The following is a 27,480-nucleotide window of genomic DNA, read 5'->3' as shown; positions in this document are numbered from 1 at the left end:
CTGTTAGGGAAGCGCTAGGATATGAGACCCAAGAAATATTTGGGTAAGTGGTTCCTTTTTGTATTTATAATGTTGAACTTATTATGTAATATAAAATTGATATAGGTAATTTATGTACATGTTCTATATACATTTTCCTATAAATGTGTATATTTTGTGAACCAAACCACTAATTAGTAAAGTCAGGTCATTAATAATCCCTATATAGCCCACAAAAATAATTCACCAGTGGTACTGGTTTAAATTTAATAATTCATTCATGAGGGACAATCCACAGGACCGGTGTGGATAAACAAACAAGCCGCTATTGTGAAAAAAAAGTCACAATCCAAATCTATAGAAACAGCTCTGAAAACAACCAAGCTTATAGGATGGCTTAAAACCGATCATTAGTTTTTAACACGTACTATTCTATTCAGGACAATTCACACTCCCTGTCGAGGCTCAACATTAATTTTTTATTTTATATAATTAAAACAGTCCATAAAAAATGAAGACTAGAACCAAAACTGAGTAAACAAATCAAAGAAGGAAAGTATATAGAAGACTGTGTAAACGTGCGGGTGTTTGTACATGTGTATGTGCACTAAGAGTTTAAAAAAAGATTTAAGTAGCAAAACATTGTACTGACAGCAGCTGCCGAAAAAAACTACCATAATATAAAAAAAATGAGACCACATAAAATTAATGCACGTTTATATCCTCTGAAAGACAGAGAAAGGAACTCACCCGAAGACTAATACATAATGGATAGCCTTTCGTGTGATCAATTTTGTATACAGCACGAAAACCGAGGCTGTTGAAGCTTTTTACTCAATTTTTTTAAGAAATGCCTCGGTGACTCCCTAGACATCTATAACAACGGCTGAGCCATTTACATTTCTACAATAATTTAACCACAAGTATCTACAGTTGGTTGGTAAATACCATAAAATTCATACAACTTAAATTTCCTCTGGTGTATCTACTTAAGAGACGGGACCTTCACTGCGTCTTGTTAAATACGAATCCAGTGGGCAGTTTTTCTTAGTTTATTGCCTAAACAATTCATTAAATATACCTCAACACTTCCTAAAGTACAATCATCATAAACTTCATTCAAGTTTATGACTCTTGCTGTGATGATGAGGCTTTTAGGACATCGTTAGTAACGTTATCTTCAACTAGTGGCAGTTATAAACCCAGTAAGCAATCTCTCATCTTCATCCAATGACTGTTGCAACTCAGTTATAAACTTCATTGTGTTAACAAAACATGTTTAACTTCTATGCTTTGTGAGGTTATTGTATGCGTAGTTAACGGCTGGTTAACCTATCTTTCTTGTTTTGGGGATGTCGTTCAGGTGAGGTAGTCTACCAAGTCTGGCAGCAGTATCCAGTGTTACACTGATACTGCTTTTCTTTTCAAATTAACAACCAACGCTATATTTTAGTTCTACAATTTATAATACTGTTTCCTTCTGCAGCGATTCATCCCTCTTAACCACAAAATTATTAAATGCTCGTATACAGTGGATGGTTCTATGTTCAACACCACAGCTTCTGGGTTATACAATGTTCACCGTCAAAGCTTGTAGACCATGATATGTTCACTACCACAGCTTATGGGCCATAATATGTGCACCACCACAGCTTATGGACCACATTATGTTCACTACCACTTGTGAGCCACACTTTACCACCATAGTTGTGGACCACACTAAGTTCGTTACCACAGCTTGTGGACCACACTATGTTCGTGTCAACCACGTGTAAATATGTCAGAACAGGCAGAATCTGGGTCCAAGGTGCTGGAAGCCTCCTTGTTGAAATCCACAACGAGGAAGTTGTAGAGACTGCTAGTGCGTTTCTCCTAGTCCATTTTGTCCAACTCATCACAAGATTTTGATTTGTTAGATCTGAAATATAGGAAAACGTGTTCGTTAAAATTACTATTGTAATGACATTTCATTCATTCGCATAATGTACCAAAATTGTCACACTACCCAAGTTGTATGTGTGGGTTGAATCTCATTTGCTGACCCCGCCCCTCTTAAACTACAAGCACCAGGAAAATTGTTTTCTTGACCTCCTGAATCCTATCGCATTTACTTTTGAAACTGTATGGCGTTTGTAGAAAAAAGACACTTTTGTACAGTTTAGGAATGTTATTAGAGGAAACGTTTCGCCATAAGTTGTTTTATCAGTCCTAAATTTACGAAGCGCTTCCTTTAATATTTAAATATCATGGTCTATAGAAGAAAGTCTTTCTCTGCATCTTATTGGAATCACCATACCATTAACAAGCGTTTATATGGAGTAAGTCTCTACCATCCCATCCGCTTCATCTAGCCCAAGGGCTCCCAACCTTTCCTATGTCCCGCACCCCTAGGAAATGTTTCATTAATCTTGCACTTCCTACAAAAATAATATCACATTTGAAGATGAAGTCAAATTTCAAAATCAGAAAAGCTTTAGGTAAAATAAACTGAACTGTGCTTTTCATTAGGGCTCTCTGTCGCACCCCTGTGAAATGCCATCTAGCACTCCCAGGGGGTGCGTGCACCCCAGGTTGGGAACCCTGTATTCTAGCTACTTCAGCTTATTTACCGCCCTGAGACAATTTCTGAACATCCCTGTGGCTCGTCCGTACAGTACACTCTTTCCACTGACACCAAGGCGCACTGCTGACAGTAATGAAAAGGAATAGGTGCAGAACAACCTTTTACCCTGACGACAACATTTCGCTCTCTGTAGTGCTTAATAAGTTATACATACATAAAAGCCAAAGGTCACATTAAAAGCTTGCTCTGTCTTTTCATATTTACACTAGTTTAGCTACGTGTACGTCAGTGTCAATCGTGTATTCTTTAACTCTTCAGTATCTACTGCAAGGTTACCTAAGGTTGCAACTGATGAACAAAGACATTATGCAACGACCTCACTCAAAAACTCCCTTTTAGGACTAATTCTGTGTCTAATATCATTAACAAGCAAACAGTGTTGTACGTAATTATTTGCAACATGAACTCATCAACTACATCAAATCCTATAGATATCTTGGTATTTAAGTAAACGTAATAAATTTATTTCAGCGTAACTCGATAAGCAATCCAGGTAAGTTTAATGCTTTTGATCAAGTGCTCTTACTTGTGGAGCTAATTTAAGATTAACGAGAATGTAGTCTATATTAAATCTTCAATATATTATCTTGAGCCTATGTTAATATTAGCTAAGGGAAAAAATCACGTTAATCATTGGAGTAATGCAAAAACCTAACCCTCAATCGATCATGTTCAAAAGCTACTACAAGGTTCTTAATACGAGAAGCCTCATTAAAGGATACGTTAAGTGAAATATTACATAAACTAAACACGGCTTTCTGCACTAAAATGAAGATTCATTAATCACTGTCACCACAAATTTTATTAAAAGTACAGAAAATGTTACATAGAGATCCAAATGGGTAACGAAATCATGTAGTAATTTTAAATGTCATACACGGTATTAATTAGCATTATAGACAGCAAGAACCCATCACCTTCCGTGAATGATGTATTTTTTTTATATTACGTTTTTTGATGAACTCTCCAAGAAATATATCATATAACAGTTGTGGCTTTAAACAATAGTGAGCTGGCAGGGCTGTTTCTACTGTTCTGCCACTTCCTCAGAAACAACTAAGAACCACGTCTAGTCTTAACAATCAACTTACGTTAAAAACGGAGCGATGCTATATATGGAACTATCAAAAGGTTTACTTTTGGTATTGTGGATTACATCTTTAAATGACTTATTCCTACATGATAATGTTCATGGTCGAAAGAAAGTATCGTACAATGAAAGACGACGAATATCACTCTTGATATGCTTTTGTATACATTAGATATACCTTTGATGAGCTCCGAGAATTTTTCTACTCCCGGAGCCCGACCATGGGCCAGGCTCGTCAACTAGGCAGAAATACAGTTAGATGCAACTTCTAATGTTAACTGACTAACAGATGCCGTAGTTCCAGGCTTAGCTTGGTTACGAATGATTTGACAATTTAACCAATATTATGACAGCGATAAAACTTAAGGTAAAATATGTTATCCAATTAGTCATTTTGTTAGAGTGTTAACTGTTCACTTACTGAGGAAAATAGACATTAAATTAACTTGCGATATGCCAGGATATTTTATGAAAACGAGAAAGAATTAATTGAGCAAATAAATTTTAAAACCAATTTAGGATAATTATTAAAATGACTGTATAATAAATGTACTAGAGTATTTTCTCTTTAACCTCCTTTAAGGTCTTTGACAACTCATACGCTCTAGCATTACTGTCCATAAGATGGCTATGAAGTACACAATAAATAAGTCACCTCAGCGGCAAAATTCCTGTTTGTCGAGGTTGACTGGCGTTGCCTTTGATCTGTAGATAAATATTCCATGCACAAGCGGGCAAGAAGAGAGTACAAGGGTATGAGGGAGCCAGGATAACCCACCTGGTGCTAGAGGAGGTCCTGCGGCCCACGTGCATGATCACCTTGCCCGCCCGGATGGACTTGAAGACAGCGATGGCCTCGGCGTGACTCAACCCGGAGAGTGTCTTGCCATTCACTGCAAGAATTTCATCACCTGCACAGAATAACAACATTTATTGAATTATAGAGCGAATGAAGATAGTTTAGAATACTAATGGCTTTAGTGAAATAAACGAGTACCGTCAGAGGTCTGAGTTATCTCTTCATTGTACAAAGAGAAGGACATAAGAGAAAAAAGAAGGGAAGGAGGGGAAGTGGAGGAAAGAGGATGAAGGAAGGAACGAGAACCTAGGAAAACGAGAATGAGTGAGACAAATTGAAAACGCATTCTATGAAACTGAATTTCACAAAAGTAAAATGCAGAGAAACTGTCCCAAATTATCCAAAATTTAGCAAGAAACCCTCCCATAGCGGCAAAATAACTTGCTGTACGAGAAACCGAGCTCAGCACAAGACTGGAACAAAATGCTATCCCAGGAAGGCAAAAATAAATTCACAAGTCTACAAATGTGATTTTTGCCTTGCTAGTGACAGGTATATAAATCTTTAAAGGCAAGAAGTGGTCTCTTCGGTGTGACACCATTACGCCTGTACAGCAAAAAGATACGTCAAGCGACAAAAATCTATACTAAAATGTAATCTGAGTGGGAGCGAAAGTGGAGACACGACGTCAATCAAACGTAACTTAGCCCTTTAGTATGAGACAAAGATGCGGCAAGAAGCTACGAACACTGAGGCACACTCATTAGTATGCACCAAGCTGAACCCAGGAAATACAAGATGACCCCACGACAAATTTATATACAGCTTAACATGTATATGTATGTATGTATATGTAGGCGTTTATGTATGTATTTATGTGCGCGCTGGCTGTATACACCACGGAAATGATGTATTCACCTAGCTGTGTTTGCAGGAGTCGAGACTCTGCTCCTGGTCCCGCTTGTTAGACTACATTGGTCACCATCATTGATTTCTGGCCACTTGGACCTTAGCTTATCTATTCTTGATGCTGTGTAATGAGTTGACCTCCACAACTGCCTCATCCAAATCATATTGCTTTTCAACTACTCTAGGAATAAAGAAATACGTCCTTACATCTCTGTGGTTCATCTATATATTCAGCTTTTTCCTATGTTTCCTTGATCCTGGTCCTCTTAATTCAGTCTATCGTTATCTGCCCCATCATTTCCTCTTTAAAATTTTGTATGTCGAAATCAGGTCATCCTTTTGCCCTCTTCTCCGTCAAGGTCGTCATGCTGAGTTCCTTCAACCTCTCGTAGGGAATCCCTTCATTTCTGGTACTTGCCTGATTGCAAATCTTTGTGCATTTTCCAGATTAGTGACGTGCTTGAACAGGTGTGGGCGCAATGCTCAGGTTATGTACTCAATGACTGGCTTAACATATATAGTTCCTTGATAACGTGAGAAGTCACGAAAGCGCTTGGAATTTCACTATTCTTTCACAGTGGTTGTTTTGCATATTCTGATATCACTTGTTTATGTGATCTTATTGCATATAGTATAGTATACGATTCTGAAGAATGCTGCTTTATTCCGAGGTTTGTTAATATCGAATATACCGCTGTAGTTACACGACTTATTTGCAATTCTGGTGATATGCTTTGTGTTATGCTTACCCTCAGGTTCTTTTCACTCTGATATTTGCAGTTTCTCTCCACCTACGTTGTACTCAAGTGTAAGTCTGCCTTCTCCTTCAAAAAGCATGACCTTGCATTTGTTTGGGTAGAACCCTGGAGTTTGTCACTCTTCTGTTCTTATTCTCAATAATATATCGTTAACATACAGTGGTATAAGACTCGATTCCCTCTGCAGATTATTCATGTTTAAATTATATTATTATAATCAAAAAGAAGCACTAAGCCACAAGGGCTATACAGCTATTCATGTTTAAAAACAATAGTGGTTCTAACACTGATCCTTGCGGAACCCCACTCATTACTCTCTTCCATTATGTCTGTTCCCTTATGGTTACTCCCTGTCTTCTAAGATTTATGTACCCCTTGACCTACTGTAACACTTTGTCTTTTAACCTTGCTTGTTCTTCTAATTTCTAATCTCTGGTGTAGTACTGTATCAAAGGTTTTACTACAGTCCAAGAAAATGCAATCCACTCAACCCTGCCTGCCCTTTTGTTGTCTCTGTGACTTTCGTAGAATTCCAGCAAATTCGTAAGACAGGATTTAACATCCAAAATCAGTGCTAGTTTTATGTAAACAATATTCTCGTCAAGTGTCCCAGTATCCTTTTCTTTATTATTTTCTCCAGAACTACTGACAGTATGCACGTTAGATACTGGAATCTAAATCAGGGCCTATTGCCGGAAATCTTTTTCATAAATGAGGACCCCATTTGCCTTTTCCCAATTTTCTGGCAACTGTCCTGATTGGAGATTGGTTGAATACTTTTGTTATTGGGTCACATAGTTTGCCCCATCTCTCATCACCTATAGAGAAATGTAGTCTGGTCCCACTGCTTTTGTTACATCCTGTTCATGTAGTAGTCTCATCACTTCTTGTGTTGATTCCAGCACCCAATGATCTGTTCCGACTACAGTGTCTTCTGGTAGTTCTTCACTTTCTTTTGTAAAATCTCTTCGAATCTTTTTCTAAGTACTTCACATACAGGTGGGCCCCACTTTACAGCGCTTAGCATTAGTTTCGCTAATACAGCAGTTTTCAATTACACCTTCATTTATTCAGGCTTCCTACAAAAAATATATTCATCACTCCCTATAAGTACGTAAATATTTTAAGGTAAGTAATGTGTACTATATATGCATTTTTTTAAGCCAAGCTGTATTGCTCACTAAACATATGATAGTATAAACATGTTATCGGGCTTTTATATACATTTGAAAACGAAAAAAAGGATAAACTTCATTTTACAGTGATTTTCACTTTACAGAAGTAGCCGGGAACCTAATCTGATGTATAAGCGGGGACCTCCTGTACTTTCCTGTCATTCTTCGCCACCATCCCATCCTCAGCCTTATCAGTTGATCCTTCACAATGGTCTTGATCCGGTTTTGGCCATTGATGTTCTATTATTTTCAACTTCCCTGTCTTCAGTTTCACTCTTGGAGTGATATATCAGAGGATCTAAAATTCAAAGGCCATAGCAATGTTATCACAGCCGTAAGGAAAATGTGAAGCTGGATAACTAAAACCTTCGAAACAGACATGCCAAACCTAAAGATACTCTTCAAGTCACTTGTTTTCTTCAGGATGGAATATTGCTATATGTAACTGCCCCTTTAAAGACAGGCGAAATCTCAGAGCTGAAGTGATATAGGAAACCACTTTTATGTAATTTTTATTTTCATTATATCCACATAAAGTTAACTGAGTCATTCCAACAAGCTGCCTACTTGCCCACAGGTTGGAGATGTAGGGGTCAGGTCACGTGGGTTTAGTAAGAACCAATGTTGCTTGATTAGTGACGTAGTCCTGGGTAGTTCTGATTGGTCGACGAAAGTATATGTAACCCCCAGGTTGGTCTCTTATTGGGTTATGCACGAGGTCAGTAAGACATGTTTCCCTATACAAGACAAACCAGGCAAACATTCACCCTCACACAAACCTTAGCTCAAACACCTCATTTTTAGACTCAGTCCTCAAGACTGAGGCAGAGTTAAACATGGATACTCCTGCAAGTTTTTTTTTATCCCTTCCTTTCTATGGTCTATTTCATATGTAAATGCCTGACACAATACGAGTCCAGCCCACCTATTTCAAGTGGCTGTATTATGTAACTCAGGGATCTCTCAATCTGGAGGTGGCAGCGACCCTGCTATAAGGCACAAATGTTACCTGGGTTTTCCGGACTCGGTCACAGGAACTCATAACTAAGCTTTCCTGACCAGTAACACTTGTTTACGAGTAGCAACAAGGTTGTATCAGTGTGATACTACATGGTGTTCACAGTTACAATCAAGGCATTACCCTAACATCCGTTGGGGTAATAACGAACAAACTTGATAAATTCCACAAGTCTGCTCCTGATCAACCAGGCTGTGTTGCATACGTTGGTCTGCATGCAGTTGGTACTAAGAGTGGTCGATCAGACCAGCAACAGAGAGGCCTGGTCTAAGACCGAGCTGCGGTGGCGATAATTCCCAAAACCAACTCAAAGTTGTAATTTTCCTCTGTGATTAATGTTATTATGTCTTCTCACTGCTGCCCGTTCGTTCATTCATCAGTTCTCCCTCCTTTCATCCTTGCTTCCCTCCCCAATCCTCTCCATCTCCCTTCCTCCCTCTTCTACTACCCGCCATCCCTATTATAATTCATTCCTTCCCTCCCTCCCTCCCTCCCATCATTTCTCTTTACTTAGTGCCGCCTCAGTGCCTAGATTATTGTACACCTCAAGTAATCCTGTGAGCGGCAGCAAAGAACAGGATTACAGAGGTCCCAATGGGTCTTCATTAGACCACACTCAACATAATTACACCTTTAAATATATTACAGTTCTGTCGTATGTTACAATTTCTTCACATATCTAATCTACACAATACAATATGGAGACGCTCGTACATACAATGAAGAAAATTCAAGTGAGTACCACTACAACAGTGGTCGTTATTAGGTTACAATCTCATCCAATAGGTCATTCATGTAGCCATCATCTTCAAATCTTCAACGTCTGTGTGTCTTAAAAAAAATATTTAGTATTTCAATGGTGTTTGTAGTCTTTATTTTGCTACTGTTATTGGTAAAAAATTGGGAATATTATGATACACAAATAATCCGCACATAGGAGAGAGGAGCTTACGACGACGTTTCGGTCCGACTTGGACCATTTGCAAAGTCTCACTAACGACTTTGTAAATGGTCCAAGTCGGACCGAAACGTCGTCGTAAGCTCCTCTCTCCTATGTGCGGGTTATTTGTGTATCGTTCCAGTCACGGTATTGTGCCTTTTTTTATTTTTTGAGTATTATGATGTTTAAGACACATGTGCAACAGTTGGGTATCTTAATTGTTGAAACGTTTCGCCTACACAGTAGGCTTCTTCAGTCAAATATAGAGGCAGCAGGTGTAGTAGTGAAATGAAGATGTAATCAGTCCCTCGACCTTGGAGATGAGGTGGTCAGTCCCTCATCCTCCAGGCTGAAGGACTGACGTGATGATGGTGGCGACGGCAGCGAACATACACATGCATAAGTAAACATCTGTACATATATACAACTTTTATGGATACTACGGGGGCGTTGACCCCTGGAGCACCCTCCAGGTAGGCTCCAGGCACAGTACAAATATGCAGACATAAAAGTGTGCATACATACATGTATACACACAGATGCAAGTGTAAAAATGTATACATATACACATTCATGCATCTACACACATTTGCAAACGCAAATATGTGCACATGCTTATCATATATATGCACATACACATATGTTAAATATGGATACATATATATGCATACATCTGTGCAAGCATATATACAAGAAAATGAATATGCGATAATGTATACATAAAGTGTACACACTCGTATATTTATTTTCTTGTATTATATTTTTTTATAAAAAGTTCTCGCGTGCACTGAGGTAGAGGGGGCTGGGCTTGTGAAATACGGGCATAACACGGAAAGACATCTAGATAATTAAAGCACCCGGGTGTTACACACGTATTCTCATCTATTTGTCGGTATTGTAAAATATGAACGTAACGATAATAAATAATAATAATATCTTAATTTACTACAAGTATATGTACAAGGTATACAGCCCTAGCTGACATCAATGACATACTACTATATAGAAAGCCCCTTGTTATGCTGAGCATTTCGGGCAAATTACCTGGAGTTTACCTGGAGAGTGTTCCAGGGGTCAACGCCTCCGCGGCCCGGTCTGTGACCAGGCCTCCTGATAGATCAGAGCCTGATCAACCAGGCTGTTAATGTTGGCTGCACGCAAACCAACGCAAGCCACAGCCCGGCTGTCAGGTCAGTGTCCCAGGATGCGACCCACACCAGTCGACTATCACCCAGGTACCCATTTTACTGATGGGTGAACATAGACAACAGGTGTAAAGAAACGGGCCCAATGTTTCTACCCTGGCTGGGAATCGAACCCAGACCCTCGCCGTGTGTAGCGAGAGCTTCAGCCACCCATACTTTGCACGTGTGCACTGATGCTTCCGCTGCATAATCCTTCGTGGTTTATAACTTCCCAGTGGATATAATGCAAAAATATACAAATATGGGGTTAAAGGAATAAATATAAGAGTCACGGGAGCAACTAGAACACTTAAATCTCCGCCCCGGGCAAGAAAAGTTGTGATGCGAGAGTGAGCCAGGTAATTACGGGGAGGGGGAGAGGGCGGCAGGAAGAGCAGAGGGGGCTGGATGGTTGGACCAGAGAAGCAGGGTAACACCAGCAGGGATGCTGTTCAGGGAGAAGTCAAGGGGAAGGAACTGGGCAGAGTCAACGGGACAGTAGTGATACAATGAAAGACGTTTCGTGTACCAGGGATGAAAATGAATGGATGAAGTCCCTGCTGGAAGAAACGTCTTCAAAAAACGAGAGGGACAGTGCAGGGTAGACAATTCTGATATTTGAAGAACACTTTGACTATAGTGATCATTCAGTGATCTTACAAATAAAACAAATATAACACGCACACAATCATTAAAGGTGAAATTAACAAACAAAATCCTAGTTGCACGAATAAAACACAATACAAATACAGCTACACTAAGCTGAAATAATCAGCTAAAAATCCCTTTAAATTCTTAATATCAATATAACGAAAGCTAAAAGGAATAAGTATTTAACAGACAGTAAAATATGTTCCACAGTCGGCTGCACACGACAAGCTACACAGAAGGGAGATTGTAGCCACCTATAAACATGTAACTATGGGCGAGACGTGTTCCCGATCTTCAATCGCAGGACATTAGTCTCAAAGTGACGAGTCCTGCTGAAAGAAATTAAGGCCAAACATCAATGACAAACCCAGACTGACGTGCTTCTAATGTGGGGGGCCCACCGGGTTCATCACTTCCCAAGGACATGTCCATGTATATGGCCCATAAAGTTACTAAGGCGTGTGCAATACACAACAGTGTCATCCCTTGCAGACGATACTAGGATCTGCGTGAGATTGGCTTCTATAAAAGACACGGTTAACCTCCAAGAAGATATAAACCAAGTTTTCCAATGGGCAACGGAAAACAATATGATACTCAATGAAGACAAATTCCAACTACTCCGTTATGGAAGACTGGAGATAATAATTAGAACTGAGTATACTACAAACTCTGATCATACAATAGAGCGGAGAAATAATGTGAGGGACCTGGGAGTGGTAATGTCTGAAGATCTCACTTTCAAGGATCACAACAGTGCCACGATCACAACCGCAAAGAAAATGATATGATGGATATTGAGAACTTTCAAAACAAGAGATGCCAAGTCAATGATTATCCTTTTCAAATCACTTGCTCTCTCTAGGCTGGAATATTGCTGTACATTAACAGCTCTGTTCAAAGCAGGTGAAACTGCCGATCTAGAGAGTGTACAGAAAACCTTTATTGCAAACACCTCAACTACTGGAAACGCCTGGAAGCACTTGATTTGCACTCGCTGGAATGCAGGCGAGAGAGCTATATCATAATCTTCACTTGGAAAATCCTAGAAGGAATGGTCCCGAATCTGCACACGGAAATCACTCCCTACGAAAGTAAAAGACTGGGCAGGCGGTGCAAAATACCCCAATGAAAAGCAGGGGCGCCATTGGTACACTAAGAGAAAACACCATAAGTGCCTCCCACCATGCATAAAGGGAATTACCAATAGGGCCCTGGCTGCTTTCAAAAGGGAGCTGGACAGATAGTTAAAGTCGGTTCCGGATCAGCCGGGCTGTGATCCGTATATTGGACTATGTGAGGCCAGCAGTAACAGCCTGATTAATCAGGCTTGATCCACCAGGAAGCTTGGTCGTGGACCGGGCCGCGGGGGCGTTGATCCCTGGAATAACCTCCAGGTAGACTCCAGGTAGGTAGACACAAGCTTGTTATAGCAGCCTTCGTCTCGTCATCTGACGGTTCATTTCCTGGGACACCAACATTGCTCAAGTGACAACAAAACTTCACCTCCTTGTGCCGCGAGTAGAGACGTGCTAACCCTGGATATATTGGAAAGCAGGGTGGGCAGAAACATACCGGGTTAAGGCAAAGAGGAAACCTCAGCAATATGAGTATACAGTGAACCGATATTCAACTAAGCCAGCTATCAGGACGCAGAAAGGTCGAGTGGGGTTAGAGCAATGACCTACTGCTCATCACACACTGCACGGGATTTCCACGTCTCTTGCTGATTGATGGTTTCCTCTTCATGACCCTGCCTGGAGTATGTTTAGAGGGTCAACGCCCCCGCCGCCCGCTCCCAGACTAGGCCTTCCGGGGGCAGCCTGGAGTATATCATGTAATACAAAACACCGAAAGCCAGCAGAAGACCATGGCTAAATGACCACAAAGTTCACCGAATATACCATATAATTAAGACCTACATCAGGAGAAATCTTCATGTTTCTCCTGACAAATAAAATAATGGCGGCGGCAACGACTGGAGGAAGTGGGGAGGGGAGAGGGAGGAAGGAAAGTGAGGGAGGGAGGAAGAAGTGATGGATAAAGAAGAGGACGAAGAAAGGACGGAGACAATGCATCAAATATTTAAGGTTGTGTTTCCTGCCAGTGCTGGTGCAGCAACACACTTACGTGATGTTTGCATATCAGGTAAGCGTTAAATCAATACCAGTCTTTAGGCGCACAGAATAGTGAAATCTCCGTCCGCTAATCGTGGAAGACACTGCACATCTGAGCCGACAGGTGCCTCTAATCTATGGAATGTTACGTGGTAATTTTCAAGCAATTTATGAAGCAATAACCAATGCTGATTATTTCCACTGCCAAGTTGGTATTTATCCTACCAGTACAAAATATTTAAAAGATTTTAAATTTACACAGTGGCATGACACAAAAATGGTAGTACCGCATTGTGAGAGAGACTATGTAAAGTATACTTGATGATAGGAGTCCCAGGTTATACTTCAACTCTATATATCCTTGGTAAGATGTCATAATCTTAAGATTATACTCCTTAGTTTGGGTTTCCATATCACAGAATGGGCTAATTGAGTTGGAAAACAGAGGAGGATGACAAAGTTGATCCCCTGTATCAGAAATCTTTCCTACGAGGACAGACTGAAGGTATTGAATTGACTCTCTCTGGAAAGGCGTAGAATTATATATGATATGACTGAACTGTACAAATGGAAGGCATGAATAAGTAAAGGGGATATAAATAACGTGCTAAAAATATCTAATAATATAAAAAAGAAGCGCTAAACCGACTAGGGTAATACAGCTTCACAGATTTACAAAGAATACAGGTATACACTGTTTTAGCAAGAGAGTTGTAGATGAGTGAGACAAACCACCGAGTAACGTCCTTGAAATTAGAACTTAGATTTAAAAATAAGGGTGTTCTTCCCTTATGAATTTACTATATTTTTCATTAAGGTATTTGAGGCGGCAGATCATTAATACGATACTGTGTAAACAGAATTTAGTAAAGCCTTTGATCGGGTTCCACACAGGAAAGGACTGACGAAGAAAGCAGAAGTGCAAAGAATAGAATTTTTTTCCTGGATCGAGGCAAAGTTGACCGATAGGCAACAGTTTGCATAAATGAGAAAACAGTCACAGTGACACACGTTGTTTCGAAGAGGTCAGTTTTGGGCCCTTCGTTGCTCACATTATACATAAATAACATAGATGAAGGAATACATGGTAACGTAAGCATATTTGTGAAAATAATGGTGCACAATACCGACAAGTAGAAAAGATGCATGTTGCACATGTATCTTATAAGTAAATCTGCCAATGACAGTGAAATAAGCCGTCACATAAATTGTCATCAGGACTCTAAAGCGCTACAGGAAGATCTGGATAGGATGAATATAATTGTCGGAGAAGTGGTGGATGCGGTTTAGACAAATGTTACTAAGGTTTTAACCCTGTGAAAAGAGAATAGCCATGGGACTTATAAACTAAATACGAGTAATACAGATCTCATTCTGAATGCGAGAAATATACAGGAGTCCTAGTTAGCAGTATTCTAAAGCCAAGACAACAGTTCAGAAGTGTCTGAAATATAATCAGAATCTTTTCTACGAGGACTGACCGAGGGAACTGAATCTACTCTCTAGAAAGGCTTAGAATTGATGGAAAGGGAGGGGGAGGAGGATATCACAGAAGTATATAAATTAAAGAAAGGAACAAATACGGGATGATATAAATAACGTGCTGAAAATATCTAGCCAAGATAGAACTCGCAGCAATGGGTTCAAGTTGGCAAAACTTAAATTTAGAAAGGATATAGGAAAGCACTGGTTTGGCAGAGTTGTGGACGTGTTTAACAAACTTTCAAGTAACGTTACTGAAGCAAGAACCTTGGGTACCTTCAAAAATGGGATGGACAAGTACACGAGTGTGTGTGTGTGTGTGTGTGTGTGTGTGTGTGTGTGTGTGTGTGTGTGTGTGTGTGTGTGTGTGTGTGTGTGTGTGTGTGTGTGCGCGCGCGCGCGCGTGTGTGTGTGTTTGAGTTGGATCTACCTTGCATGGATTACTAGGCCTGCAGTCCAGGCATGAACGAAATATGGGAATAAAGGCTTCACGACACAGTCTCTCACTACCTGTCGGCTTACACCATTAATCAACAGACATGGAGAACCATGCTACAAGTATTGCATATCAAATCATAGAACCGGCCGGGGCTCGAACCCATAGCAAGTCCTAAAATTCGCAGGCCAGTGTGCTATCCACTGGACCACACCGGCCTAATAAAATTCTTCCAACTGAAGCTAACATAAACCTCAATGTGACCACAAATGTAGGTTTTTACAGACAAATCTCATACCAGCATGGATGAATACTGTTAATCCCGCATGGTCCAGTGGATAACAAAGTGGCCTGCGAATTTTAGGACTCGCTTAATATGGGTTCGAACCTCACCCGTTTTGTGATTTATTGGCAGTTAAGTGTTATTACGATTTCGTGAGACGAGTAATGCATACTGGGGGAAACAAGGAATTGTGGCCAGGATAACTACGTCAAGGGCTGTTAGAGTGCAGGTGGAGAGGAAGTACAAAGGTTTGTGTAGCCACCAACCGTGGCCGGCCTCCTCACACCTGCTCATCCTGATGGTATTTTCGCCAAAGAAAATATCGTCTGACATGGGTTTTAAATCTTATAATAACCTGCAGAGTGATTAAGCAGACGCTGGCGTCACAGTGCTAAGCATGCGTACCATTACATCTTTAATAATTCAGATTTCTTTCTCAGATAATACTTAACACGCTTGGTGTTGAGCACTTGATTTCTAGGTAGACAAGCGTGGGGGAGAGGGCGGTACAAAGTGAGGTCCTCGGCAGCAGAGGATTGTTTGAGGTCACCAGTAGTGTGGACTGGATGTGAAAGAGTGTCGGGCAATGATCCTCTCCTTTGGTGGTCACTCTTCGGCTCTTCACCACTTAGAATACAAGAGTCCAACCGGTAAGCCAGCTATCGTTATGCCATGGCCCTCTGTAATAGAATATTCCACTCTCACATGTCCTTATACATCACTGTTCTGCCGTGCCGCAGCCGTAGTTCCAACACCACTGATTGTGTCATAAGAGACTTGTCAGGTAATTTTTCCCTGACGAATACAATAACAATCGTGAATGAATACAAGTCGCCCTGCTTAGTCTTCTTGGGTGATCCTGGGAATTATTAAAATTTCGAGAATAACACTAATCGGAAGTCTTTTTTTTTTTTAACTCCATAACGAGATTCACGAAAAGCCAGCGGCGTCGGGTAATTTTTACCTGACGAACAAGGGTGTGTGTCTGTCTTAAGACACAAAACTTGAACCCCTCAAATACAAATCACCTGGTACAATTCGCGAGTGTACACGCTAGGAGCAATATAATGGCTAAAGAGCTGGGCGTGCGAACACAAGACAATGAATACAACCCTGAAGGAGAGAGACTGCAAACAACGTACAAGGAAAAAATGGGAGTAAGCACTGCTCAAAAAAAATCACCGGAAGTACATATCAATTAAACTTCAACGAGATATGCAAAACTAGCTAACCTAAACACTGCTTCCAAGAGCACACACACAAAACTAATTTAGAAAGTATATACACAACTTTCATTAGGCCCATCTTGGTGTATATACCGTTAGCATGGACTCCGCTCTATTGTTTATACAAGAAATAAGGGAGATGGTCTACGACGAGAGACTAAAGGAACTTGACCTAACAACAATGTTACTAGCAAAATAAGGAACATAATAAGCTAGATAGCTAGAGACTTCAGAACAAGAGATGAAAAGCTAATGATGAGTCACTTGATCTCCCAATATTAGAATACTGCTGTACACACTCTTTTAAGACCGGAGAAATCAGAGATTTAGAGAGGATACAAATTACTTCACTCCTTGAAAAACCTCAGTAGAGCACCTAAATTATGAGAACGCCTGAAGTTCATCGAATTGTGCTCCAGGGACGTAGGTAAGAAAGATAAATCATAATTCACACATGGAAAATTTTGGAAGGATTGATCCCAAATCTGCACACCGAAATCAGTCCCTACGGAAGCAAGAGGCTCAGAAAAGCAGAAATACAATAAGTAGAACTCAATAAGTATAAGAGGATCAAGGCTTCTCAACATCCTTCAAACACAGAGAATTACTCATAGCCCTTGGATGTATTCATGAGGGAGCTTAATAAATTTGTCAGTTCCTGATCTGTCAGGCTGTGGTGCCTACGTTAGGCCTGCGTGCCGCTAGCAATAACAGCCTAATTGATCAAGCCACTAACCGTGAGGCATAATCTAGGACCAGATCGCAGTGGCATTGACTTTCAGAACTCTGCAAGTGATGCCCCTATAAAAGGAAGATCAGAGGGAACAGAATCATGATATACAAAATACTCAAATAATGTGGAGATTTTAATACCTGCATGTTAGAATATTCTAGAGATAGGATAGTAACTCTCTTCCAGTGTATCTGTGACTGTTATTCCTCTTGTTGCCAGGTGAGGGGGGGGGGATAGCCTGGCTTGCAAAGCTCTTGCTTCACACACGGATGGCCCGGGTTCGACTCCCGGGCGGGGTAGAAACATTTCGACGCGTTTCCTTACACCTGTTGTCCTTTTCACCTAGCAGCAAGTAGGTAACCTGGGTGTCAGTTGGCTGGTGTGGGTCGCATCCTGGGGGACAAGATTGAGGACCCCAATGGAAATAAGACACACAGTCCTCGATGATGCACTGCCTTTCTTGGGTTATCCTGGATGGCTAACCCTCCGGGGTAAAAAAATCCGAACGACTTTTCCCTCACTGCTGGGAGAGGCGAGTTTCACGCCAGTAGAGTGCCACGTCTACTATGCCTGTCTAGTAGGTGGCCTTCGTAATATTAGAAAATGGGACCCATTTGTCACTAAATCTCAAAACTTCGAAGTTTATGAAAGTAATGACTGACTCTCTGACGCAGTAATTAACGCTCTTCTCTGACAACTGTTTGGCAACATTGTCCCAGGACATCCCCGGCAATTAAGCCGGCTGTTTTTGAAGACCTGGGGCCAGCAGTCTCGTTTTACACGATACAGTACTCGCCACAATGTACGTCTTCCGTGCCAAGAGCACCAGGGAGCCGGATTTCTAATCACCATTGCCTCAAATTTAATGTGTACTCCAGACGTCTATTCAGTGACGTGGGTGAGAGTACCGAGACTCATTTAGTGAATGTCCTAGACTTAATAAGCCATAATGCACTCTTGGAAGTGGGCTTTGTTTCGGCGCGAGTGCCGAGTGTCAACTATAATGATTTAATGGCATCCAGATACAACAGTTCATCAATTTAGTGAGTGACTGTCGCTACCACAAGTCCGAAACACCTAATACCCAGGTAGATAGAGAAAAACTTGGGGCATGCAAGTCTAAACTTTCCCTACCTTGCTCATCACATAGATTGCAAATCCATAATCTTATGCAAGGTACGAAGGGACTTGCTTAAAGCACAGCGGAGTTTGTAGTAAGACCAGTGGAAGACAATTCAGAGCTCGTCAAGTGTAATGTCCATGTGTTGTGTATACACCCTTGTACTGTTCAAGCTTCATTCTGCCTGGTAATTAACCAGAAAACAAGTGTCAACAAGAATATCAAACTATTAGGTATATACCAAGGTGCATCTCCGACAGTCATCTGTGGAGGAATACCTTTGATGAGTTTCGAAAGGAAGTGTTCGTCAAGTTCTTGACAAGAGCTGACGGCTTTAGGTGAATAGGCTGACAATTAACAGCCAGAGTAGCATATTCACACTCAAATTCCTCGACAGATAATTACTGTAGAGAGTAAAAAGGGACAGGCAGTTTAAATGAGAGCAGAGGGAGCCAGGAGACATAAATGACAGCTACAGATGCACTCAATCCGTCCTTCAAAGCATTTAAGTAGATTCTTCACATTAGAGTTCGTAGGACAAATTATAACATACCGCTGCGTGCGGACTGAGCAAATCAGTCATAATTCAACTATTCAAGGCGTCTTCAACAGTTACCCATTTGACTGTTTTTACAAGTGACACGATGTCTGTGCTTAAGATGGCGGGTTGATATTGCAGTTTGAAGTGTAGGTATGGCTGAGCCCCTGGGAGCGAGGAATTAGAAAAAAACAATTAACAATCGTTAGTTGGTGTAACAAAAACATGAACACGAATGGGTCAACAGCAGGTACTAGGAAACTATGAAATATTACACGAGACATTGAACACGAGATACCATGAGCATAGTTCTGCTCCTATAATTACGAATAGGTAATTACACACTGCAGTGTTGGCAAAAAATGTCAACGTTAATATAGCTGACATTATTTACAGAATTACTGAATACTAGCCACACATTTTATTTCACCTGTGGCCTCAAAAAAAAAAAAACTGTTACTGCAATAATTATGCCAAGGAGCAATAAAACATGAGACTCGAGAAAACCTGGTATTGAAGTAAAAAGATAATCATGACGTCTAGAGCCAAATCATGAGGAAACCGGCATCACCTGAAACCACTTCCCTTCCCCCCTTCATCCCCCACCTAACCTCTCCACCTTTGTCTCTACCCTCCCTCCCCTCCTTCTTGAAATGTAAATCTTTCAACTCAAAAGCCCATCCCAAGACCCCCAGTTCTATACCTAAGTCCTTAATAGCCTACATCTCTCTACGAATCAAATCCCTTTCCACTACAACTTTAGGAAGCCAGCATATACTATGTCACTTTAGAAAAGTGTCCCATCTTAACCTTCTTAAGTGTTATGCGAGGATGGAAGATTATTTAGTACACTTGCTTTTCCAGAACATAAGGAGGAACACTGCAGCAGGCCTACCGGACCATAATTTGCAGATCCTTGTCAAACCTAAACCCATTAAAAAACATTCGCCTAGCCCATTAATTATCAATGTTACCCAAAGAATAAATTTTGATAACTATTAACTCAAGTGTAAGTCCCACTCAAATCCAACCCCTCTCACATGTATTTATCTAACCATCTATATTTGAACCTACCCAAGCTTTTAGCTTCAATGACCCTACTAGGTAGACTGTTCCACCCATCGACTACTCTATTTCCAAACCATTATTTCTATATGCTTTTTAAATCTAAATTTATCCAATTTGAATTTATTTTTCAACCTTTATACTTTCTTTTCTTCAGTCTCTCGCACCCCTCCTCTGTATTGCCAGCCTGCACTGCAATGCCCTCTAGTTTGGCATGTTGCACCATCTCTGTGTACCCACACTTCCTGCACCCTCACGGTGCAGGCAGAGGTCAGCGTGACTCCCTCTTCAGGCTCCACCGCAGCTTACTCAGGCCTGACCTCACCTGCTTGGGGGAGGGAGGTCAACCTGCAGGTGGAGGTGGGAGGAGTGCTTATTAAAATGAGAAGAGAGGAAGACTAAACATTATATATATATATATATATATATATATATATATATATATATATATATATATATATATATATATATATATATATATATATATATATATATTAACCACGAACGAGTGGTTACAAGAGCGTCACGTGTGATTATTGCTCACCATGAGGCGGGCCAAAACGACATGGGGTTCGAATCCTCGGCTAGCCATAGTTTATATATATATATATATATATATATATATATATATATATATATATATATATATATATATATATATATATATATATATATATATATATATATATATACAAGACAAAATACATTGGCCAAACATTCACAAAAATACAACAGAAAGTAAATCAACATGGGTAACTCAGAGCTACATCTCGAATACTTCGTCCAGCTCCCCTGCGGTGGGCCGCGTGCCCAGAATTCTGCAGGCATTTCCTCTCTGGATCGCAACACCGAGTCTCTGAAAGTGGAAGCTGGTCGCCCTGTGGTCCTTGGTTTTTATGATGAGCTTTTCACCCAGCTTTTTGAGGAACTTTAGAGCACACTTGCCCCATGCTCCAAGGGTCTCCGACCCTATTGGAATGAAGTTATAGCAAGGGGGAAGGTCTTCATATTTTCGGATTTTCTGGGTCTCCCTGTGGCTGGCAGCTCCACCCCCTTCCACTACGGAGTATGGCAAGTAGGTGTCTGCCAATGTGGCAGCACAGGTGTAGTCCCAGGCAATCTGCTTTCCATCCTTCCAGGGTAGCATAGTGGCTCCATCAGGACGCTTTTGACTTCCATCAGACCTCTGTACTTGGGGTTCCCGTTGAGTTGGGCAACGGGCTGTGGCGAGGCTTCTCTTTATGTCATTGACCTCATGTCTGGCATACTTCCCTTCTGCTGTGTGACACACGAGACCATGAAGTCCGAATTGATCAGCTGTCGCCCTGCCGCAAATACACCTATGTTCGGTGAGGATGGGGGCGACTAGGCGAAGAGCAACACCAATCCGAATGGCCTGTGAGTCGAGACGGGTGCCCAGGGAGGAATTGGGAACAGCTAACAGGAAATCTCCTGAGTGTGGTGCCTTCACTGCCAGGAGACGAGCTTTGTCCTTTCCTGAAGAATTGGAGAGCATTGTGTTGGCGATTTTTTCCATGATCGGTTTGTCCCAGTGGGACTGTTTGGGAGGAGCTGGTCTACTGGAGGAGTCTGTAGGGGTGTCCCACCGAATCGCTGCTTCAGTAAACCTGGGGTCTTGAGCTCCTACCATGTCTCTCAAGTGTTTGGGAACTATCTTCTTGACTAATGCACTGGAAGCCAAACACGAAGACAGAAAAGCAGGTAAAGCAACATGCGTTGCTTTACGCACCCCTATACCTCCCAGTCGCACTGGGAGGGTTGCCTGATCCCAATGCTGATCCTCTAGTGACAGGTTCAGTGCCTTCTTTAATTAAAAGTTGATCTCAGGTGTGCGTCATATTCATCGAGTGTTGGGTTGTCAAAAGAGGGTGCACACCTCAAGAAGTGAGTCTTGGCATAGTAAGACACCTTGTGAGGAGATACAGAGCATCATGGGCATCAAGATCGCTTATTCTCTCCTCCATTCTCATCAGGTCATTCAATTTGTCCCTGAGGACAGTGTTGATGGTCTGGTGACCCAGCGGTGCCCCTAAGAGGGTACTGTTGGATGGAGTGGTAGTTGAGACTTCCGGGAGGATTCTTTGCACAGCATTAATTATTTCCTGGTTCGCTGTGATGATTTCACATTTTGAGGGATTGAGGATGAGTCCCAAGTCTTCTCCCTGTGTTTTCACCAGTTGTAGGTCCCCCACCAGGGACTCTTCAGTACCTGCCAGAGTGCCGTCATCCAGGTACCAGATATTGAGCTCACTGCCAAGCAGAAGAGAAGTGGAGCGAGTGGGTCACCCTGCTGAACACCCTCTGATGATTGAATTTCATGTTCTCCAAACAAAAGAATTGAGGGTTTGCTGTAGCCAGCTGAAATGAAGGGAAAAGACTGGGGAACCGATCCCGAACAGCTGGCAAAACAGCATCTTTCTTCTCCATATTAAAGGCATTTCTAAAACCTGCGTACCTTGTTCCAAGGTTCGTAGGTTCGAGTCTCCTTCAGCCAGAGATCAGTGTTTGTGTTTATTTCGCCTGCTCTTGCGAATTCCTTGCATTGTTAATATCTCTATTAAGGCTGATGCATGCAGGGGAGATAAAAAGCTGTAAGCCTTCTCCCTGAAAGCTGGCTGCCTTGGATCAAAGTCTAGCGCAAGCTGGACTCCAAGGTATTGGTCCAGTGTGGATAGATTGGTAAAGCACTACGTACCTTGTTCCAAGGTTCGTAGGTTCGAGTCTCCTTCAGCCAGAGAGCAGTGTTTGTGTATATTTCGCCTGCTCTTGCGAATTCCTTGCATATATATATATATATATATATATATATATATATATATATATATATATATATATCTGTGTGTGTGTGGGTGTGTGTGTGTGTGTGTGTGTGTGTGTGTGTGTGTGTGTGTGTGTGTGTGTGTGTGTGTGTGTGTGTCGTGCCAAATTGGCAGAATTTCCGATCTTGGCTTAAATAGCAACGCTCATCTTACCATATAGGACAAGTGAAAATTTGTGTATGCAATAATTTCGCCAAAATCATTCTGAACCTAACGAAAAACATATATTTCACTGTGTTTGTTTAGTATTAAGTTATTGTAAACAAATCTACAATATATTTAGTTGGGTTAGGCTAAAATAAATTGTTCTTGTTATAATAAGGTTAGGTAAGTTTTCTAAGTTCCTTTTGCTGCAAAATTATAAATTTTTACATCAACATTAATGAAAAAAATATATCTTTAAATGTACAAGAGAAAATTTTAGAAAGGACTTAATTTTAAATGAGTTCTTGCTAATTGATCAGTTTTACATATTCGGCATATATATATATATTATATATATATATATATATATATATATATATATATATATATATATATATATATATATATATATATATATACACACACACAGTGGTCCCCCGCTTTTCGTAGTTCCCGACAATCGTAAAATTCGCCAATCATAGAGGTATTTTCGTATAAACATGGACTCGCTTTTCATAGGTTGACTCGCCAGTGGTAGTTCGTCCGGGACGCGTACCCACGGCGTGAGCCAGGGCGGCAGCCAGTCTGGCATTGTTTACCAGTGAGGGAAGGTCCCCTCACGTGCTCCAGCGAAATATTTCATAATATTCCATTTATTTTAGTGCTTGCAAGTACTAAATAAGCTACCATGGCTCCAAAGAAAGCTCCTAGTGCCAAGCCTGTGGTAAAGAAGGTGAGAAATACGATTGAATTTAAGAAAACCATCATTGAACAATATGAAAGTGGTACAAGAATGGCCGAACTGTCCAGGATGTATAAGAAACCCTACACAACCTTATGTTCCATAGTGGCCAAGAAAAATGAAATAAAGGATGCTGTTGTTGCAAAGGGAGTAACTATGCTGACAAAAATGAGTTCACCAGTACTGGAAGAGGTTGAGAAGTTATTATTGGTGTGGATAAATGAGAAACAATTAGCAGGAGATACTCTTATGACTTCGTTTATTTGTGAAAAGGCTAGGCAGTTGCATGAAGATTTGGTAAAGAAATTGCCTGAAAATAGTGGTGAAGTGAGTGAATTTAAGGCCAGCAAAGGCTGGTTTGAGATTTAAGAACCGTACTGGCATACACAGTGTGGTAAGGCATGGTGAGGCTGCCAGTTCGGACCACAAGGCGGCTGAAAAATATGTGCATGAATTCCAGGAGTACATAGAGGCTGAAGGACTGAAACCTGAACAAGTGTTCAATTGTGACGAAATAGGCCTCTTTTGGAAGAAAATGCCAGAGAGGACCTTCATTACACAAGAGGAAAAGGCAATGCCAGGACACAAGCCTATGAAAGACAGGCTGACGCTAATGTTCTGTGCTAATGCTAGTGGGGATTTCAAAGTGAAGCCATTACTAGTGTACCATTCTGAAAATCCCAGTGTGTTCAGGAAAAACAATGTTATGAAGAGTAAATTGTGTGTGTTTTGGAAATCTAATAGTAAGGCATGGGTCACGAGGGAAATTTTCGTCGAGTGGTTCAATGAAGTGTTTGGCCCTAGTGTGAAGGAGTATCTCCTGGAAAAGAAATTGGATCTCAAGTGCCTGCTAGTAATGGACAATGCACCTGCTCATCCTCCAAACTTGGATGACCTAATTTTCGAGGAGTTTGGGTTCATCACAGTAAAGTTCTTGCCCCCGAATACCACTCCTCTCCTCCAACCCATGGACCAGCAGGTTATTGCAAACTTTAAAAAACTCTACACAAAAGCAATGTTTCACAGGTGCTCGACTGTGACCACAGACACTCACTTGACCCTAAGGGAATTTTGGAGAAAACACTTCAGCATCCTCCACTGCATAACCCTTATAGGTATGGCTTGGGAGGGAGTGACTACCAGGACTTTGAACTCTGCCTGGAGAAAATTGTGGCCAGATTGTGTCGACAAGAGGGATTTTGAAGAATTTGGGACTGACCCTAATGAGCCTATGTCTGTTGTAAAATCAATTGTGGCACTGGGGAGTTCCATGGGGTTTGATGTGAGTTTGGAGGATGTGGAAGAATTGGTGGAAGACCACAACGAAGAGCTCATCACTGAGGAGCTGCAAGAGCTTCAGCAGGAAGAGCAACACATCGCAGGTCAGAATCTTGCTGCAGAGGAGGAAGAGAGATGGAAAATGGTGCATTCTTCAGAAATTGAAGAGTTTTTGACTATGTGGGGTAAGATGGAAAGCTTTATGGAGAAACATCACCCTAACAAGGTTGTTGTAAGCCAGGTTGGCAACATGTACAGTGACAAAGTCTTGGGCCATTTTAGGGAAGTGTTAAAGAGACGCCAGAAACAGAGCTCTCTCCACAGTTATTTTGTGAGACAGGACTCCAGTGACTCTCAAGGTGGTCCTAGTGGCATTAAGAAACAGAGAAGAGAAGCAACCCCAGAAAAGCAAATGGTACCTGAGGTGTTGATGGAAGGGGATTCCCCTTCCAAACTATAAACAATCCACTCTCTCTCCTCCTCCAGTCTCCCATACACTAAGAAGAATCTCCAATAAAGGTAAGTGTTATGCTGTTAATGTTTCATTCATCATTTCCCATTGTATTGTTTATGTACTACATGCATATTTCATGTTAAATTTTTTTTTGTTTTAATACTTCTGGGCGTCAATAACGGATTAATTGTATTTACATTATTTCTTATGGGGAAAATTGATTCGTAAATCGTAAATTTCGTTGATAGTAACGGCTCCAGGAACGGATTAATTACGAACAACGAGGGACCACTGTATATATATATAATAAGGATCGTATGGTCCAGTGGATTAGGGCGTCATGTGTTTTCTCCCACCATGAGGCAGGCCAAAACAGCATGAGTTCGAGTCCTTGGGTAGTGCAGTATTGTTATTGATCAATACCGCTCGTTCGTGGTCACAATAATATATATATATATATATATATATATATATATATATATATATATATATATATATATTGTCTATAATATATATATATATATATATATATATATATATATATATATATATTGTGTATATATATATATATATATATATATATATAATATATATATATATATATTGTGTATAATATATATATATATATATATATTGTATAATATATATATATATATATATATATATATATATATATATATATATATATATATATTGTGTATAATATATATATATATATTGTGTATAATATATATATATATATATATATATATATATATTTATTGTGTATAATATATATATATATATATATATATATTGTGTATAATATATATATATATATATATATATATTGTGTATAATATATATATATATATATATATATATATATATATATATATATATATTGTGTATAAGGAAGTACCACCTCTATGGCTGGAATGGGGACCCTCATCCTCAGAGAAGACAATAAACGTACCTCAGAGAAAACTCAAGGTTCTCCCCGGAGCTGTTTGAATATTTTCTTCTACCACCCCCTATATGTTTATTATTCTATGTGAACATTTATTAATAAACAAAATACATTTACAGAAAAAAACATAAACATGAATACAATGGCACAATGTATCAAAGATGATGAATTTCCTCCAGCTCCTCCGAGGCTGGACGTGAGCCAAGTATGCAGCAAGCATTTCCCCTCTGGATGGCGACGCTGAGGCGCTGGAACATGAAAGTGGCTGCCCTTGGGTCCCTGGTGGTGTCGATGAGTCTGGAACCCAATTCTTTAAGGAAACGTGTGGCATTTTTTCCCCATGATCCCAAGGTCTCCGATCCCACTGGGACAAATTGATACTGTTGGCTAATGTCCCTGTACTTGCTGATCTTGTACTCCTCCCTGTGGTCAGCAGCTCCTCCCTGTCGCCCCACACTGTGACGGATATAGGTGTCAGCCAGTGTGGACACACAGGTATAGTCCCATGCTAAGAGCTTGCCATTCTTCCAAGGATAGATGGTGATCCCGTCGGGGCGGTTTGCTGGGTTGTGGGTATTGTTTGCTGCAAGTGATCGTGGCTCCCTCTCGGCAGGGCATCCAGCTGTAGCAAGGGTTCTCTTAATGATGTCGTTGACCTCGTTGTGTCTTGCATGCCAGCCCTTGGTTTTGGAACAGTTAAGACCATGTAGACCGTATTGGTCTGCTTGCACTTCGCCGCAAATACACATATATTCTGTGTGAATTGGGGCAGCAAGGCGCAGAGCCACTGCAATACGGAGGGTCTTAGGGTCGAGTCGCGTTCCCATTGCCGATATGGGAACTGTTTGGAGGAAGTCCCCGGAGTGAGGTGCACTCACAGCCTGGAGACGGGCAATCTCCCTATCTGATGTTGCAGCCCTGAGCATGTTGGCAAGCACCTTTTCAGC

The 27,480-nt window shown here is 40.8% G+C and overlaps 1 protein-coding gene across 1 annotated transcript in view; it reads right to left on the bottom strand.

Annotated features, from left to right (window-relative positions):
• Positions 1–437: 437 nt before the first annotated feature.
• LOC128684790 (uncharacterized) overlaps positions 438–27,480 on the bottom strand; it is a 143,813-nt gene continuing 116,770 nt past the window's right edge. The window contains exons 6-7 of the mRNA XM_053771058.2: positions 4,471–4,603; positions 438–1,897 (exon numbers count right to left, since the gene is read on the bottom strand). Of these exons, the coding sequence (XP_053627033.1) occupies positions 1,852–1,897; positions 4,471–4,603 (179 nt within the window). The 3' untranslated portion in view covers positions 438–1,851. The remainder of the gene's footprint in view (positions 1,898–4,470; positions 4,604–27,480) is intronic.

The sequence above is a fragment of the Cherax quadricarinatus genome, chromosome 5 (genome assembly GCF_038502225.1).
Source record: "Cherax quadricarinatus isolate ZL_2023a chromosome 5, ASM3850222v1, whole genome shotgun sequence".
Lineage (NCBI taxonomy): Eukaryota > Metazoa > Arthropoda > Malacostraca > Decapoda > Parastacidae > Cherax > Cherax quadricarinatus.
Note: the sequence above shows the minus strand (reverse complement) of the source record. Positions and strands in the feature narration are given on the sequence as shown.